Source organism: Panthera onca, chromosome E1 (assembly GCF_046562875.1).
Source record: "Panthera onca isolate mPanOnc1 chromosome E1, mPanOnc1 haplotype 2, whole genome shotgun sequence".
Lineage (NCBI taxonomy): Eukaryota > Metazoa > Chordata > Mammalia > Carnivora > Felidae > Panthera > Panthera onca.
The window spans coordinates 14704573-14721556 of record NC_138352.1 but is presented as its reverse complement, the minus strand read 5'-3'; the positions used below and the strand labels follow the sequence as shown (position 1 = coordinate 14721556).

The 16984-nt window shown below is 64.7% G+C and overlaps 1 protein-coding gene and 1 long non-coding RNA gene across 8 annotated transcripts in view; both read left to right on the top strand.

Moving 5' to 3' along the window:
* Positions 1-473: 473 nt before the first annotated feature.
* AATK (apoptosis associated tyrosine kinase) overlaps positions 474-16984 on the top strand; it is a 32994-nt gene continuing 16483 nt past the window's right edge. For 5 of the 7 annotated variants that reach the window (XM_078438023.2, XM_078438019.2, XM_078438018.2 and 2 more), the window contains exon 1: positions 474-762. Coding sequence is in view for 2 of the 7 variants with exons in the window: in XM_078438019.2 (XP_078294145.2) it covers positions 681-762 (82 nt within the window). In the remaining 5 variants the exon portion in view is untranslated. Of the gene's footprint in view, positions 763-6168; positions 6277-16984 lie in introns of those variants that run through there. The other 2 variants (XM_078438025.2, XM_078438024.2) reach the window with 2 other exon arrangements.
* On the top strand, positions 10715-12085 carry LOC145713103 (uncharacterized). The gene is made up of 2 exons (XR_014136039.1): positions 10715-11465; positions 11810-12085. It is a non-coding gene; the product is annotated as an uncharacterized LOC145713103 (long non-coding RNA).

Here is a 16984-nt window from a genome sequence, read left to right as displayed (position 1 = left end):
CCAGCGCGGGCGCCGCCCCAAGGGCGCGGGGCCGGACCCGAGCCGCCTCCGAAACCTGCGTGTGCGGGCCGCGTGCCAGGCTCCGAGCCCCGCGCGCGTGGCCCCCCGCGCGCCTCCGGGCCCCCCTGCGCGCGCTTTCGTGTTCCTCCTGCGCGCCACGGTGCCCACCCCCGCGTGTGCCGCCGTGCCCTCTCCCGCGTCTCCGTGCCCCCTCCTGCCTCCGTGCACCCCCCCCCCCCCCGCCTCCGTGCCTCCCCCGCGTCTCCGGGTCTCCCACCCTGCGTCTCTCCGTCCCCTCTGCCCGCGCCTCCTCCCCACGCCCCGTCCCGGCGCCCCCCCCAGCCTCCAGGTCCCCCCTCCGCGCGGCTCCGTGCCCCCCCCCGCCCCGCCGGGGAGGGAGCCCCCCCCCCCCCCCCCCCGCTCCCGCGCGCGCGCCCGCCAGTGTTTTCGGACTGCACCAGCCCCGGAGCCCCGCGGCGCCGCGGCCGGCCGGGCGGAGGCTCCTCGTCTGCCGCCGCCGCCCCGCGCCCGCACCGCACCCGCCCCGGCCCCGCGGCTGCGGCGGTGGGCGCTCGGCGGGCCGGCGGGCAGGGCGCGCTCCGCACCTGCGGCGGCCGCTCGGGCGATGGCGCGGCGCGGCCCGGGGCCCCGGGCGTCCTGAGCGCAGCGTCAGCCCGGGGATGCCCGCCGCGCTGCTAGCCCTGGCCATGTCGTCGTCCTTCTTCAACCCCAGCTTCGCCTTCAGCTCGCACTTCGACCCCGGTGAGTCCGCTGGCCGCGCCCCTGGGCCAGCCCTCTGCCCGCTGCGGCTGCCCCCAACCTGCCGGTCCAGCCCGCCAAACCCCCCACCCCCACCTCCAGTCCAGTCCCCCCCCCCCCCCCCCCCACTGCGGACATGATGCTTCCTGAGCCGCGGTTTCCTCTTTTGCATGGAAATTAACCCTTTCCCCACCCTGAGTAGAGCCCGCGGGAGGAACTGCTCTGGGAAGGACCCCCTAGGGGCCTGATGGTGGAGGTGGGCAGGCCGTGGTGCCGGCACTGGCACAGCTGAAGCCTCTGGCAGGGGGGTGGGCCGCGGAGGCTCAGGTAACTGGGGCAGGAGGCCTGCATTGGCCCCAGGTGTCCAGGGGAGGAAGTGGCCAGGACCAGGGCCCCCCGGGGAGGTGTGGGAGTGTTGCTTTGGGTCCCAGGCCACCATGGCCCCTTGCCCGCCCATGGTCTTGGTGTGGGAGGCCCCTGTCGGTGCTGGGGGCAGGTTCTAGGGAGCCCTGCCTGGCTGACCAGTAGCCTGCATAGGGAGTTGGGAGCAGCGGCCACCCACAGGACGGCCCACTGGGCAGAGGCTCGGGAGAGATGGGCTTCGGTGGGTGTCCGGGCCCCCTGGACAGTGTGGGGGAAGCCAAGGCAGCACCATCTAGCTGGCTGCAGGGGCCCTGGGGCCCAGCCTCTTCTTCTGCCAGCCTGGTGGCACCACATTTACCCGTGGCTGCCTGGCCTCCTGGCGGCGGTGGGCAGGTTCAGTGGGCCCAGCGGCCGGGGGCAGCTGGAGGCCCGCATCTGTCACCAGGAGGTGGTAGGCTTTCTTCCCTCCGTCCCTCCCAGCTCCGGGCCTCCTCCACCAGCCTGAGAGATAAATCCCTGCCCTGGAGCCATGGCCCAGGGGCCCGAGTCCCACCCACATGTCACTGGAGCTTTGGCACAGGCTAATCCAGCCAAAACAAAGCCGGGCGCACATGTGACAGGCTCTCCTGGGTCTCCCTCCCTGGAGCAGGGCCCGGTGTGTGCAGCCACGCGCGGGGTCCCCTGGGCACGGCCCCATCCGAAGGCATTTTGCTCCCGGGAGGAGGGAGCTGACGTGAAGTCTGTCTGTTGGGTTTAGGGTGTGGGTGTCAGTCCCTCAGAAAAGACTTCCCAGGCAACCAACTCCCAGGGCTTGGAGAAGGCGCTGTCATCAGCAGCTGGCCCGGAGGGCGGACAGCAGCAGCCCTGTGCCCGGGCAGCCGTTAGGGACAGGCATCCAGGCCCCTCCAGGCCAGCGCTCCAGGCAGCGTGCCCTCTGGGAGGCGGGGGTCCAGCTTCAGGAAGTGCCGGCCTTGGAACTGGTAGCAGGGTCGTTTGTGCTTGCGTGTGTGTGTGCACGCCAGGACTGACCCCGGGATGGAAGCCCTCCCCCCACCCGCCCTCTTGCACAATTTGTGGAGTCCAGACCTGCCCTGTGTGGGGTTCACTTACCCCCTCCCTACACTCGGGTGTGTCCTGGGCACAGACCCTTCCCCCACTTTAGAGAAACAACAGTGCGAACAGCTGTGATCAGTGTAATTACAATGTGTCAGTTTAATGACTTCCGGGGGGGAAAAAAGTTGTCGGGAGGCTGAGGGGAGGTCTCCTCTGCAAGGTCAGTGAAGGGCAGAGCTGTGTCCTCGCGTAGAGGGGCTGCCCTGAACGGCGGCGGTGGGTAAACGGGCAGGGGTGCAGGGTGTTGGCCCCACGGGAGCGTTGGGGAGGAGGAAAGGTGGGGTCCCCTGGCCTCCCGCTAAGCGCCCAGCGCTCAGAGCCCAGTTCTCACCCGTTGGGGTCTCTCTGCCCAAACCCGCCTCTCTGGGGCTGGTTTCTCATCTGTAAAATGGGATAACAGTGCTTACCCCCAGGCCCTCGTGGAGGTTAAGTGCCTGGGGAAAAAACTTGGGGCTTAGTGAACAGAGATGCTATTTTAGAGGTGGTTCCATGGCGCCACCCAAGAGTGGAGAGAGGTGCCTCTTTTTGAGGGCTGCACGTGTTGGGGGGTGCGGGGGACCATGCTGGGGGCATGGTCCGGAGGGCAGGGAAGACCCGAGTTCTTGGCCGTCTTGAAGTTTGTGTCTGTGGTTGCCCAGCAGTCAGGGGTGGACAGAGAGGCCAGGCCCGTGCAGGGAGTCCCTCATAAAGTCGCCAGGCCAGGCCATGTGGCTTTCTTGGGATTCCGTGGTGGTCCCTATGGGCGGGAGGCAGTGACGGTGGCAGTTGTATTGAAGAGGGGACTGGGGCATTAAGGAATCTGCTCCTGAAATCGTTGTTGCACTACATGCTAACTAATTTGGATGTAAATTAAAAAAAATAAAATTAAAAAAAAAAATACTAACCAAAAAAAGAAAAAAACAAAGAAAAGGGGACTGAGTTTGAGGCTGAGGCTGTATCTGCTCAAGTGTGACCTGGGGACCCCACCTAAACCAGTGCCTGCCTGGGCCACCACCAGCTCTCAGGTATGGGCAGGGCCAGGTGCCGGGGTGGGGGGGGCGGGCAGGCGTGCATGTGTGGTCTTGGGGCACCTTGGGCCTGTGCAGGCTGCCACTTCTGGGGTCCTCTTTCCCAGGATACGGGTGAGGGTGCGGGATTTCTTGGTAGACGTAGCCGTGTGACTTCAGTGCCGTGTGGCCTTGGGCCGAACGAACACTCGACCTCTCTTGAGGTTCAGTCCCAAATACGTGAAACCTCACCCTGGAGAGACCAGGTGGGAGGCGCAAACCGAGGGATGATGGGTGTGTCACAGGGAGGGTCAGGAGCAGTTGGGCGGGGCCGGGAGGGACAGGGTGGTGTGGCCATGAGAGAGTGAGGGTCCCCTCTCCTGTAGGAGTGTCCCGAGGGGGGACCCGGCCGGATGAGGCCTGAGGGACCTCAGTAGGTGTCTGGCAGGTGCCGGCCTTGGTCACCGTGCTGCGTTTCTGGGCAGGGCTATGAGTCCCTGATCCCGGGGGGCCTGGGGCTGTCTGAGGGGCCGCCGCCTCCAGGTTCTGGCTTCTCCCCGAGAGCTCCCCTCCCTGACCACGTGGCCCTCTCTGTGCCACCTCAGTTTCCTAAGCTGTAAGGTGCCCACCTCTGGGGGTCACGTGAGGGTTCACGGGGTCAGTGGCGTGAAAGCAGGTGTTGGCCACGCCGGTCGAGGCTGACCCAGGGCAGGGGTCCTGTGCACTGGCTGGTGGGACTGGGGGTGTGGGAAAGTTCCTGGAAGACAAGGCAGCCCCGGCCGGTTCCCCCCGCCTCTCAGCTCATGTCGTGCCCCTGGTGGATCCTCACCCACCCTGGTGGCCCACGGGGAGCTCACTCCCAGCACAGGGCTGGGCACAGCCAGGGCCTTAGGGTGACGCCTCGGTGGGGGGGCGGTCTGAGGGGACGAAAGGAGGGGTGTACCTAGGGGAGCTGAGGACCCCGGGGGCGCCCGGGGAACTGGCAGCAGTTTGCAAGCCCGGCTGCCCTGAGGCCTGGCCGGAGCCGGAGGCAGGCGCTCCCAGGCCCCTCCGGGACCACACAGGCATGCCAGGCACGCGCCCTTCTTGTGCCCTCCCGGGTGGGTCCACGGGGTGTGGGCCAGCAGGGGGAGCCATGTCCCTCCGGGCACAGGGGGAGGGGAGCCGGTTTCTTTGCTTCCCGCATGTTCTCCGGGAAGCCAGGCTCTGCCCTTCCCTCAGTGGGGCTGTTTCTCCCCCACAGGGCCCTGCACCCACGCAAGAGGCTCACACACACTCGTACACGCGTGAATGCTCACGGATGCACACATGCCCTCCCATTAGTGAAAGTGATACACCCACGCACGTGCTAACGCAGACTCCTGTGCGCACACATATAAACTTCACACACACACACCCCACTCCTCATGTGCACTCGCACACATACGTGCTCATACACACCTGTGCGCACACATATAAACCTCGCACACACCTGCACTCATGTGCACACACACGCACGTGCATTCTCACCCACCTGTGCACACACCTGCACTCCTATGCGCACACACACACGTGCTCACACGCACGTGGTCACACACTGTGCACACATATAAGCCGTCGCACACGCCTACACTCTTCATGTGCACACGCACGTACAGGTGCAGGCCTGCACACGTGCCCCTTCACACCGATGAACACACACGTGCACCTCGTGCGGACATGCCGGGGCAGAGCCTGCCCATTAATAACATGTGTGGTCACCTGCTGGGGCTGGAGAGTGTCCCTTGGGCGCAGTTAGCCCTGAGTGTGGCCTCCTGACCCGCTGGCTGTCCGTCCGTGCTGCTCCGGCCTGCCCCTGACCTGAACTTGGGGCTGGCCTGGACCTGATCCCTCCGAGGCCAGACCATCTCCCCGGCCTTGGGTGACCTTGGGCCGGGCATATTACTGCCTCTGGCTTCTGTGCATGGACTTTGCCACCACCTTGTCCTTGGGGGTCCCGGCCCATGAGGCCCCCGCCAGGGCCGTGACCTCCTGTGTCGCACCCACAGCCCCGTTCTGCTGTTGATTTCCGCTGGCCTGGGTGGGTACTAGGGCATCCTGGGTGGGGTCATGGCTGAGGGGAGAACCAGATCCCGCCTCCCCCTCGGACCCCAGCTCCATCACTGCTCTCCTTGCAGTCATGGGGGCAGGGATGTCTGTGCGCGAAGCAGGTGGCCTGGGGCTCCGGGGTCCAGAGCTCTCTGTCCCGGTGGCTGGCCCTCAAAGGCTGCCTCTGCTGTCCCCCGGCCACAGAGCCTTTCCCAAGGGTGGGCCCCTCGACCCACAGTCTTTCCTGGGGGCGCGTGCCTCTCCTTTATCTGGGAAACTCCCCCGCGTACCCCATCTTCCCTGCCACAGTGGGCTCCTGGGGGGAATAGTGTCCCCCACCGAAGTTCCTGTCCATCTGGAGCCTCAGGATGGGAGTCTTCGTAAGTGTTCAGGGTGGGCCTAAGTCCCGTGGCTGAGGTCCTTGCGGGAATGCGGGAGGCCGCCTGGCACCCCCAGAAGCTGGGAAAGGCCGGCAGGACCCGGAGGGAGCGTGGCCCTGACCGAGGACTTCTGGCTCCCAGCGCTGTTGTGCCCCGTCCCCGCTGGTGATGTGCCGTCCGGCAGCCCCTGGTGGCTCTGAGCCTGCCTCCCGCCCTCCTCCTGCCTCCGCCACCTGTGCAGACGGGGCGGCCGTCCCCACCTGGTGGAGCCTTGAGAAGAAAGTGAGGCGACCACGCGCAGGCATCCTCAGGACCTGCCTGTCGCACGGGAAGGGGCGCCAGCGGGACGGCGGCCCGAGGCCTCCCCGCCCCCCACAGAGGAAGCAGCAGAGGAAGCGAGGGCAGGGGATGCAGGGCCGGAGGCCAGTTCCCAGGCGGCCTGTCTGGGCTGTGTCCATGCCAAGCCCCCCCCCGCCCGGCTTCCTCGGGCAGTGGCAGGGCCGAGGCGGGGCGCCTGGGGGCCCCGAGTAGGGTCAGGGGTCTCCGGAGAGTCACTCTGGGGTTAGACCAGCGGTCGGAGCCACGTGGGAGCGGCTGCCCAGAGCGGGGTAAGTGGGGGTTTCTGGGAGGACAGGGGCCGCTCTCCACCGTCGGGCCCCGGGGGACGGGGGCTTGTGGTCGCGAGGCCCCAGCCCCTGCTCTGGGGAGGAGGAAGTGGCAGGACAGGAGTGGGCAGGGCCAGTGCAGTGGCTGGGCGGCCTAGGGGTCGGCGCGTGTGTGTGAGGCAGTGGGGTCCTGGCGACGGGAGGTCACCTCCCACGGTGGGGTGTGGCCGGACCTGGCCTTGCTCAGCCCCGGCGAGGGTGCGGTGGTGCCCCTCGCCATGAAGGGTGTGCCCACCTGCTGGTCAGGGTGCCCTGGCCGCTGGCCTTGGGCTGGCAGGGGGGACAAGCTGTCCGTCCGTGGGAGTCGGGCCGGGAGCAGGGGAGCCTGGGTCCCACCTCTGGACTCCGCCGAGGCCTCCCTTGTGCTGAGGCCGGTGTGGGAGCCCGGCAGCAGGATGGTTCTGGGGACACCGTCTTGGGGACTTGGAGAGTCCTCGTCGGGGTCTGGCTCCGGGGAGGGTCCCACAGGCTTCATGCTCTGCCATGTTAAAATTCTTAATGATTTTGAACAAGGGGCTGCGGGGCCGCCTGTGGTCCCCAGCAGGTGCGGGGGCTCCGACCCCCCGAGTAGGAGGACCCAGGGCCTTCAGTGGCTCTTGCTTGGCCTCAGGCCGGGCGGGTGGGTTGTTTGTCGGGTGTCCGTCCTACTCACGCCGATGGCACTGTTCCGCCGGTGACCTGGTGTGGACGGCCATTGCCTTCTATCCCGACTTCCCTATGACAGCTTTGTTGAGATAGAATTCACATTTCAAGGGACTCACCCCGCCCCTGGCTTTTTCTTTAATTTCTGAGAGGCGGAGGGGAGGGGGGGGACAGAGGCTCTAAGCAGGCTCCATGCGGACAGCAGCGAACCCGATGGACGCGGGGCTCGAACTCAGGAACCGCGCGATCATGACCTGAGCTGGTCACATGCTCAACCGACTGAGCCGCCCAGGTGCCCCGGACTCACCTCCGTGAAGTGCGTACTCCGGTGGTGTTTACTGCACTCACGGAGTCGTGCAGCCATCTGAGCGGCGGGGTTAGGAACGCTGGTGTCCCCATGCTGACCGCCAGGCCCTCCCCACTCCCTGCCCCCCACCGGCACCGCGTGTGCCTCCAGGGGCTGGCCTCACGTGCACATTTCGCGTCCACAAGTCGCGCAGCACGGGGTCTCCCTTGTCCCCCCCCCCCCCCCCCCCCCCCGATACGCTCATCAGGGCCCTGCTGGGAGAGCGGCTGGAGCCGCTCGGGGTGGGGGCAGCCGCAGTAGACGCCGTGGGCTGCCCAGCGCGTGGTGGCCGCCAACCCGGGGCGCCCCGCGGCAGCCTTACTTGCCTTTTCCCGCCACTTGGAGCCTTCGAGGCCTTTCCGGGGCCTTGTTGCCCGTTTGCACGTCTCTTCTGTGAATGCCCGTTACAGCCTTTCCCTCATCGGTCGGGCGTGGTGTGGACGCGTCCTGGGCCAAGCTCCTGGCCAGACACAGGTGTCGTGGCGCTCGCGCTTCTGAACGGGCTGTGCACCCCCCAAGAGGCAGCTTCTAGCGCCGGCGGATGATCCGCCCAAAGGAACGATCTTGCTCAGATCAAAGCCGCGTAGCCTTGGAAGAGGCTGTCCTGGTCCTCGGTGGGGCCTGGGCTCCTTCTGCTAGGCCCATGGGCGCATTCCTGCTCGTGGCCGAGGCTGCCCCTGGCCTGGGCGACGTCCCTGCCTTCCTCCTTCCCTAGCCGGCCTCACCCCAACTCTGCCCTGCATGGGGTCCAGGCAGAAACTTGGAGGCGAGGATGGCAGGAGATCTGGGGCTGGGGCGAGCCTGAGCCTGGTGGGCCCTTGGCCTCTACCAAGCTGCTGTCCCCCAGCAGCCCCCACCCCGCCGGGCTCAAGAGAAAGCACTCATCTATCCAGCTCCGGCCCCTCGGGGCGGCCTCGTGCCGGGCGTGTGTCAGAACGGGGTCCCCAGGTGAACAGAACAGTCGGGCCTGCTTTCCCGGGGTGTCACCCACAGGCCCCCAGCGGGAGTGCGGGCCTTGGACGTGCTGCATGTCTCAGGAGGACAGGAGGACGAGGCCGGGGACCAAGTGGGAGGAGCATTTGTGCAGAGGGGACCGTGTGTCAGCCAGAGGGGAGCATAGAGGCAGGCCGCGGCACCCGTGTTAGCGGTCCTCACCCAGACCCCCAGGCCCCCTCCTCAGGACCAGCTGTGAGAGTGCACCCGTGGTGCAGGAGGGGGCTCTGATGTGGGTGGTGGCCAAGCCTGGGCTTTCTCATGTGTCACTGGACAGTGTGCAGATTGCAGAACTTCCTTCCGTCCCTGTGTTTGTGACAAGCTGGCCTGATGTGGGGCGGAGCTGGCCGGCTGCTCATCTGGCCCTGGGGTTCGGTCCTGGGGCGGAACCTGGAGGGAGCCCCCAGGGGTGTGCCCCCCCCCAAACCGCCCGTGTGCGCTCCAGAGCACGCGCGTGATGGCGGGGAGTGCGTGTGTGTGCAGGTGTGAGCGTGCGAGTGTGTGTGCACATATCAGGGAGCAGGCACGTGCGCGTGCATGTGAGGGCCTAGAGGTGTGCGTGGGTGTGCGTGGGTGTGCGTGGGTGGGAGACTGAACACATGAAAGCATGTGAGCGTGGGAGCAAATGTGTACGTACTTGAGTGTGTGTATGTGTGTGTGTGTGCACACGTGCGTGTGAGTGCCCGTGTGTGAGGACGTGGGGACCTGTGTGCTGTCCCTCCCCCCTTCTCCGGAAAGAAGGCCCCAGGGCCCCCGCGGAGGTATCCTGCCCCCGGGGAGCTGGAACCCAGGCTTCCCCCTCTTAGGCTCTGGGTGAGGTTCTAGGTCCCGACCCACAGCGACAGCAGGAAGGGGGCTGATACTGGCCACGCCAGCTGCCGGGCCGCCCTCCGTGGATCTGTGGTCGGGGGCTCCGGAAAGAGCCCTCTCGGGTGAGCGGCTGCCGTGACCCCACTTGGCCCCTGGCCACAGCCGCCCGGGCAGGCCGTCTGCACCCGCAGGGCTTTGAGCCGTGACTGCCGGCTCCAGGCCTGTTGCTCTAGGTGGACACTCGCGCTTCTCTCTCTTGGAGGGGGCGTCCCTTCCCCTCACGGACCCACCTCTGTCTTTGGGGTGCACGACTGTTCAGATCACCTGCTCACCGTCCAGCCCTGTGTGCACGTCCCCCGCCCCCTGTCCTGCACAGAGCAGGAGACCGGGACTCGGGGGTGAGAGGTTTGGAAGGTTCTGGGGTGGGAGCAGTGGGCCACAGCCTCCCCACCCAGACGCACCTGCGGGGGGCGGAGGCTGGGCAGCTGCGACCCTGCCCAGAGTCGGGTTCTGAGGTGGGGAGGACGTGGTCAGGTCCTTCCCCCCTTAGGCTCTCTTAGGCCCCTCGGGGCCGTGCGTGACGGTTCTGGATGCAGTCCCGGCTCTTGTGGGGTGTCTCCTGCAGGTGTGGCTTTCGTCCCGGGGGGGCCCGCGTGTGTCTCTGGCTGCCACTCCCACCCCGGCAGCCCGCAGCCCCCCTTACAGATAAGTGGGAGCTCTGGTTTCAATCCCCGGTCCGTTCTGTCATCTTTCCCGCTGATCTCTGAAATCTGGGGGAAGAAGGGAGGAAACACACGAGCCTGGGTCCCCCTGGGAGGCGCCCGGCCACATGAGGGCCCAGACCTGGTGGAGGGCGCCTGTGTCCCCGCTCCAGAATTCCGTTCCTCTAGGGAAAACTTCCACGTCTGGGCCCACAGACCAACCTTCGTGGAGAACCTCTGCCCCCTCCACCCCCAGCACTGGCTCTGCTCCCAGGACGGCTGGTGGGGGTGGGGACCTCTCCTGCCGGCCACCCCCCCCCCACCCCTGGAACCCCAGAATCCTGCTGACTCCCGCCTGCTTCGGCAAGGGGCTGGGAGATGGGGGTGTCAGGGGCAGACGATGGGGTCAGTGGGGCCTCCCTGGGACGTTGGCCCCTGACACCCTGGGCACGCAAACTGCCACCCTTAACACTGTTCACTTGCCTCATCCTGTTAACTCAGCAGAACGCCCTCCTGGCTGTGGTTCCTTCCTGTGCAGGACCCCGTTTGCGTCACCGGGCATGGGGGCAGGGGGACTGGTGCCAGGATGTCCTCAGACGCCCGGCCGAGGCCCCGCCCGGGGCCTGCGGCTGATCCCCGCGCTGGAGTCCCCGTGGGCTGGGCAGCCTGGGCACGCCACGTGAGGAGCCCGGGGCGCACTGGGCTGGGCTGGGGACCCCTCGGCTGCTCCTGCTGGGGAGTGAGCTCTCCGTGGTGCGAGCAGCAGAGGGCATCAGGCCTCGATGGACAGTACTCTCTGTTGTGGACGTGACCCTTGACCTGGCCTCCACGGGCGTCTGAGTGCTCTCTGGACACTTTGAAATCGAGCTGAAGCTCACGTAACGTAAAGGGGACCGTCTGGAAGTGAGCCATGCAGGGTATTTAGTGCCCAGTGTCGTGCACCCACCCCTCTGGTTCCAGAGCATTCTCCTCACCCCGTAACGACACAACGAGCCACCGGCAGCCACTCCCCGTCGCGCGGCCCCTGGCAAACACCCCCTGTTTTCTGCTGCTCTGGAGACTCCACACCTGTGGGGCCTCACGACACTTACTTCCCGTTAAAAAATCATGGCATCGGGCGCCTGGGGGGCTCAGCTGGCTGAGCATCTGCCCCTGGCTCACGTCACGATCTCATGGGTTGAGAGTTCGAGATCCATGTCGGGCTCTGTGCTGTCCCCCTTGCTCTGCCCCTCCCCCACGAGTTCTCTCTCTCTCTCTCTCTCTCTCTCTCTCTCTCTCCCCCTCAGAATAAAATAAACAAAAATTAAACAAAAATCATGGCATCTTAGTGGTCAGACTGCTCACTTACCCTTCAGAGCAGATGCCAGGTGGACAGCAGGGGGTGGCCTCTCCAGAGGAGACTGGGGAAACCGAGGCACGTGGCGTCGAGGTTGGAGGGTTGACGGGCCCCGCCCTCGCTCCTTCAGCATGGCGCCCGAGTACCGCCTGTGTCTCAGGCCCCCAGGGATGTCCCCTCACGCCAAGCCCATGGGCAAGTGGGGCTCAGCGTGGATGGCTCAGAGGGGCCATTGGTGGGTGGTGCTTTTGAAGATGGCGCCCGCCTGGGTGAGGAACGGCCTGGAAGCTTCAGACCCCTGAAGGTTGGACAGGGTCCTGGCTGTGCTGGTGGCCGCTGTGTCAGCGGCCTGGCGGCCTGGGCGGGGCTGGGGAGGAGGGTCCAGGCCGGGACAGCCAGGTGGGTGCTGAGAGGGGCAGGTGCGGGAGGGCCGCCCCGGGGCCCAGAACGCAGCTCAGCCCACGTCCCTTCTGTACGATGCCGGCGTGGCCAAAACTCAAGTCCCTGGAGTGAGTCCACAGACTCGAGGACGGAACCAGGGTCGCTGCCCCTTCTCTTGCCTGATGAAGGCCACCTCCACCTTCCTTCTGTGTCCCCATCGTTCCCGGGGGAGACCTCACTGACCTCTGGCCACGTGGCTCCCCCAAGTTTGGACAGGGTGTGGGGGGCCGAGCCCAGGACTCGGTGACGCCGGGGCCCTGTTCTGCGTGCTCTGCGGCCGTGGGGGTCTTTCCAGACAGAACGATGGGTTGTGAGTGATAATTACGGGAGATGACACACACTAGATTCTAGAGACCGCGTGCTCGGCAGCGGCCGTATGGAATGTGCCAGCAACGAGCAGGCGGTAAGCGGGTTCTGCCGCCCCAGACGGGCACCGCTCACGGTTTGAGAGATTTTCTTCCAGGTGATTTTTTTTTTTTTTTTTTTAACACAACGGTGACCTGGATTTAGGAGCAGTCTTGCCTCTTGCTTTCAACCTTATCGACGTGTGACTGACATAGACTCAACCACGCCCGTTGACGGTTGGCCCTCGGGAGACCTCGCGCGTGGTCTGGGGGGCCCCACGACCCCTTGGCCGCACAGTCACGTGACAGACACTTGCCCGGCGCCCAAACGTGTCCTCGTGTGTCTTCCTTCTTCTTTTTTTTTTTTTTTTTTTTTTTTTTTTTAATTTATTTATTTTTGGGACAGAGAGAGACAGAGCATGAACGGGGGAGGGGCAGAGAGAGAGGGAGACACAGAATCGGAAACAGGCTCCAGGCTCCGAGACATCAGCCCAGAGCCCAACGCGGGGCTCGAACCCACGGACCGCGAGATCGTGACCTGGCTGAAGTCGGACGCTCAACCGACTGCGCCACCCAGGCGCCCCTGTCTTCCTTCTTCTGAGTAGCGTCACGTTGAGATTTCCACTTTGAAAACTTCTTCAACTCACTTTCTCTGGCTCCTTGGCAGATACACCGTTTTGTTCAATCCTTCCTCACTGGTGGACTCTTGCGACGTTTTTGTTATTCTGAGAACCGTCACCGTAGCGAATGCGTGGGACGTGTGTCTGTCTTCGGAGTCAGCGCTCTCATTCCTCCGTTCATTTATTCAGGACTTGTGCGCCCTCCGGGTTAGTCTCTTGGTTGAAATTCCCAGACGAGGTGGGGGCGCCTCGGTGGCTCAGTCGGTTGAGCGTCTGACTTCAGCTCAGGTCCTGATCTCTCGGTTCGTGAGCTCGAGCCCCGCACGGGGCTCTGTGCTGACAATGCGGAGCCTGCTTGGGATCTTCTGTCCCCCCCCCCTCTGTCTGCCCCTCCCACCCAAATAAGTCAACATTAAAAAATAAATAAATTCCCAGACAAGGAATCACTTGGCCAACGGGAAGCTCGGTCCCCAAGGAGCTGCACCCACATCTCTGAACCGCTTTCCAGTTGATTCTCCGATTCTCGCACGGGGAGCCTGGCGGCTGGTTCCGGTGCCCTGGCTTCAGCCAGGACGGGGGGTCCTGGGAACTCGCTCAGGCCGGAAGCGGACTTCGTGTTTCGAGTTGCGCCCCTTTGATTACGGACGAGGCTGATCGTTTCCTTGCGGGCTTTGCTTAGTCTGTTTGTTTGTGTTATGGGGTCTTAACGTATTTTTTTTTTTTTTTTTTCGCTGATGGTGGGCCCTGTAGAGTAATGCTGCCAGTCTTGTGACAGGTGTTCTGTAAATCGTTTTTCCTGGTTTGCCATGCGCCTTGAATTTGGGGCTTTTATGGAACATACGTTTTTATGGAGCGAAACCCATCGATATTTTGTGATTCCCTCCATTGCTCTTAGCTTAAACATTCTTTTCCACGAAGAAGCCTGGTGTCTCCCTCTTTTCTTCTCCGGTGCTGTGATTTGACTTCCAGATGTCAGTTTGAAGTTACTGCGGTGTGTGGGGACGTGGCTCTTCCCCTGCACGGCCCCTCCATCCCGCCATCGCCTGTGTTCTGTGTGGGGTCTTCTGGCCAGCCGGCCTGGCTCCGGGCTGTCCCTTCCGGCCCTGGCTCCCCGCATCGTCCCGCAGCAGCACGTGCGTGCTGGTGACAATCACCACTTTTCCACGTGTCATCAGCCACAGACACACGGCCACCCCCTCTCTCTGCTTGTTGTAGCTTCTGTCACCAGGTTAGAGTTTCATCCCCCTTAGGGTCACAGGACTCGCTGACAGACGACTGGTGGTGGGGGCGGTGATCTAGGTCATGTGACAGTCCCGCCCAGATACCTGTCCCCACCTGATGGCAGAAACAGGTCACATTTTCCTTTTACGGGAAGCCCAGCCCGGCACCTGGTTCTGTTCTGACCTGTGCCTTGCCCTTCTCCCGCCCAGCTCCCGAGAAATGCTCTGTCCCCTTCGCAACCTGGGAGACCTCGGTACACAGCAGGTGCCCCATAAATGTGAGGCACTGCTCCTAAACGTGGCCGTACAGTTTTCCAGAACGCGGTGCCTCCTCTGGGAAAGACCCGGCCGCGTTGGAACGTGGTGCCCGGGCCACCAGGCCATCGAGGAGGCGTCCCGTTCGGGGCAGGGTGGAGGCTGACCCGTGGACGGTGACAGGACCTGGGGTCTCTGCCTCACTTTCTGTGTTGCTTCTGCAGTGGATGGAAGTGTTTTCTTAAATGTAACTGGCGGGGTGCCTGAGTGGCTCATTTGGTTGAGCGTCCGACTCCGGCTCGGGTCATGGTCTCGCGGTTCGTGGGTTCGAGCCCCGCGTCGGGCTCTGGGCTGACAGCTCGGAGCCTGGAGCCTGCTTCGGATTCTGTGTCTCCCTCTGTCTGCCCCTCCGCTGCTTGCACTCTGTCTCTCGCGTTATATCAAAAATAAACAAACATTAAAAAAAATATGTAACTGGCAAAAGACGGTCCAGTGCCATAAACGGCCCCTGCAGGAGGGCATGTGCAGAGGCGGGACCGGGACAGGGTGGCCGGGATGCTGGCCGGTTCTGGTCAGCAGAGCCAGCGCCCGCGATGACACGGTGCCTGCTGTGTGCGCGGTAGCTTTTGCTGTCCCTTCTCACGGGCGTGTCCATTTCCTGGACGTGTTGGCTTTGACGTCTCGTGTCTTCACGTGAAGGAGCCATACTCTGTGGTCCCTTCAGTGTGGGTTCACGTGCTTACAGCAGGACCTTAATGACAACAGAAAAGCCCCTTTTATGCCCCGACTGTGACCTGCTCAGCCCGCAGGGCACTGAAGGTGGCAGGGAGGGCTCTAGCTGCTGCTTTTAGGAGGCCCCCCCTGGGGTTTTCCTCTAGAACCACCCCCGCCCCTACCCACCCCCACCTCCTACAGCTGCCCCCAGGCTGTAGCCGCCCCTCAAGGGGTTTGGGCCCACGGTTCGACCTGTGCTTCCGGCCACCCACAGGCCCTGCAGTGTTCCAACCCTGTTTTCAGTGAACTTGCTCCCTGCCCCCAGTTCTGCACACAGAGGGGAGGCTGAGGATGGAGGCTGAGGGTGGAGGCTAAAGGTGGAGGCTGAGGGTGGAGGCTGAGGGCAGAGACTGAAGCTGGGCCTCCTGAGGTAGTTGTGCCCCGCAGCAGCCTGTGCAGCCCTGCCGGGTGGGTGGCTGTTGGACCACGGTGCCTGCTGTCTTCCTCAAGGACCCAGCAGGCCGGAAGCCCTGCCCCGGGCTGCAGGAGCAGCCAGGAGAGGGAGGTGCAGGATTGCGTGTGCAGGTGGGGGCATCTGGAGAGGAGCGTGCTGGGTGCCCAGTGGGTCCCCATGGCAGGGGAGCGGCCTTGAGGGCTCTGGCTGCTCCCTGGGGGTGCGGGGATCTCCAGCCCCGGGAGGAAACGCCACGGGCCAGCGCCTGTGGGCCGTGTGCTATCAGGTGTTGGAGCCCAGTGCACGACTTTCAACACACACACCCGACTTGGCCTGCAGAGGCCCTGGGAGGGTGTCCGCTTTGGACCCCTGGGGCACCGGGACTCGGCCTGTGGCTGCCCTCCACGCAGGTTTCCTCCTGGTGCAGGCCCGGCCGGTTTCCCCTGACACGGTGGCCCCGTCCTCCTGGCTCTCTGGCCCTGCCCGGCCCCTGCTCCCTGGGCCCCTCTATCTTCTGTGTGGGTGTGGGGAATGAGCTTGGAGACCCGAGCGGGAGTCCAGGCTGTGCTCGCCATCTTTCCAGGCCCTCAGGCTCACACTGCCTCCAGGCAGCCCTCCCAGATGCCACGTTGGCTTGGGTTCCTGTGTCGGCACAGAAGGCACGGGGACAGGGGCACGTCAGTCGGAGGTCAGCTCTGCCACCCTAGGCAGGCTCCTCACTTTCACGGAGCCTTCATTTCTTCCTGTCCATCGGGGTCAGGCCTGAGGGTCACCTCAGTGACCATTTGGGACCCCCGAGGCCCTGCTGAGACTGGATCTGACCTGAACTGATGGGCTCGGGATGCCAGGTGTGCTGGGCTGGGTGGCGGGTTGGGGGATCGGCCACTGGGGGCTGAGGGGTGGGGATGCTTGGTGTGTGCAGAGGAACTGGGGGCAGAAAACCTCCAGGGGCCAAATCGGGGATGGACAGACAGAGGTCTTTGGGGGAAGGGGGTGCAGTGTGACAGGACAGGAGGGGCAGGCCTGCCGTGCCCGCCTCTGTCTGGGGGACGCCCGGGCTGGCCCTGCCGTGCTGGCCCGTGGACACCAGATGAGCAGAGCTTGGGGGGGGGGGGGGGATGGGGGTAGCTCAGAGCCCTGGCTTGGGGGCCACCTGTATGTGTTGGGGGGGGGGGGCCACGTGATGCTATCCTGGCACAACAGGTTCCCCATCTGGTGAGGGCTAGCCATGAGGGGGCCCTTGTGGACCAGGTGCTGCAGAACGAGGGGTCACTGCTGTTCCCAGGACAGAAACTGGGCGCTTCAGCAAGAGGGTGACTTGGAAAGGCCAAGCCACATGGGGGGACTCTGCTGCCCCACGGCTGTAGCGCCACCTTCTCGGGGCAGTGGGGTCCCTGTGCCTCAGAGGCCAGACGGGCCTGGCTCATGGCTCTGGCCCCCAGCGGCACAGAGCCTGGCACGTGGCTGCCCCCACACCTCTCCCTCACAGCGCGCCCTGAGGGTCCCTCCCTGCCCTTGGGGTCCCACAGTGTTGGCGGGTGCTGTCCTCGTAGCTTTGGGGTCATGACAGCCCCTGGGGCAGGCTCCGGAGAGGGGAGGTGGGGTGACCAAGGTCTGGAAGAGACGTGGAGGGCAGTTTCCCACAGCCCCGAGACCCTGGCCTCGTGGAGGGGCGTCCGTGAACCCCCACAGCTGGGACCTGGGAAAGGCTCCAGCCGCTTTACCGGCTCCGTGTTCTCTGAGTGAGGCCGCAGCGGCACCCAGTGGCCGTCCGC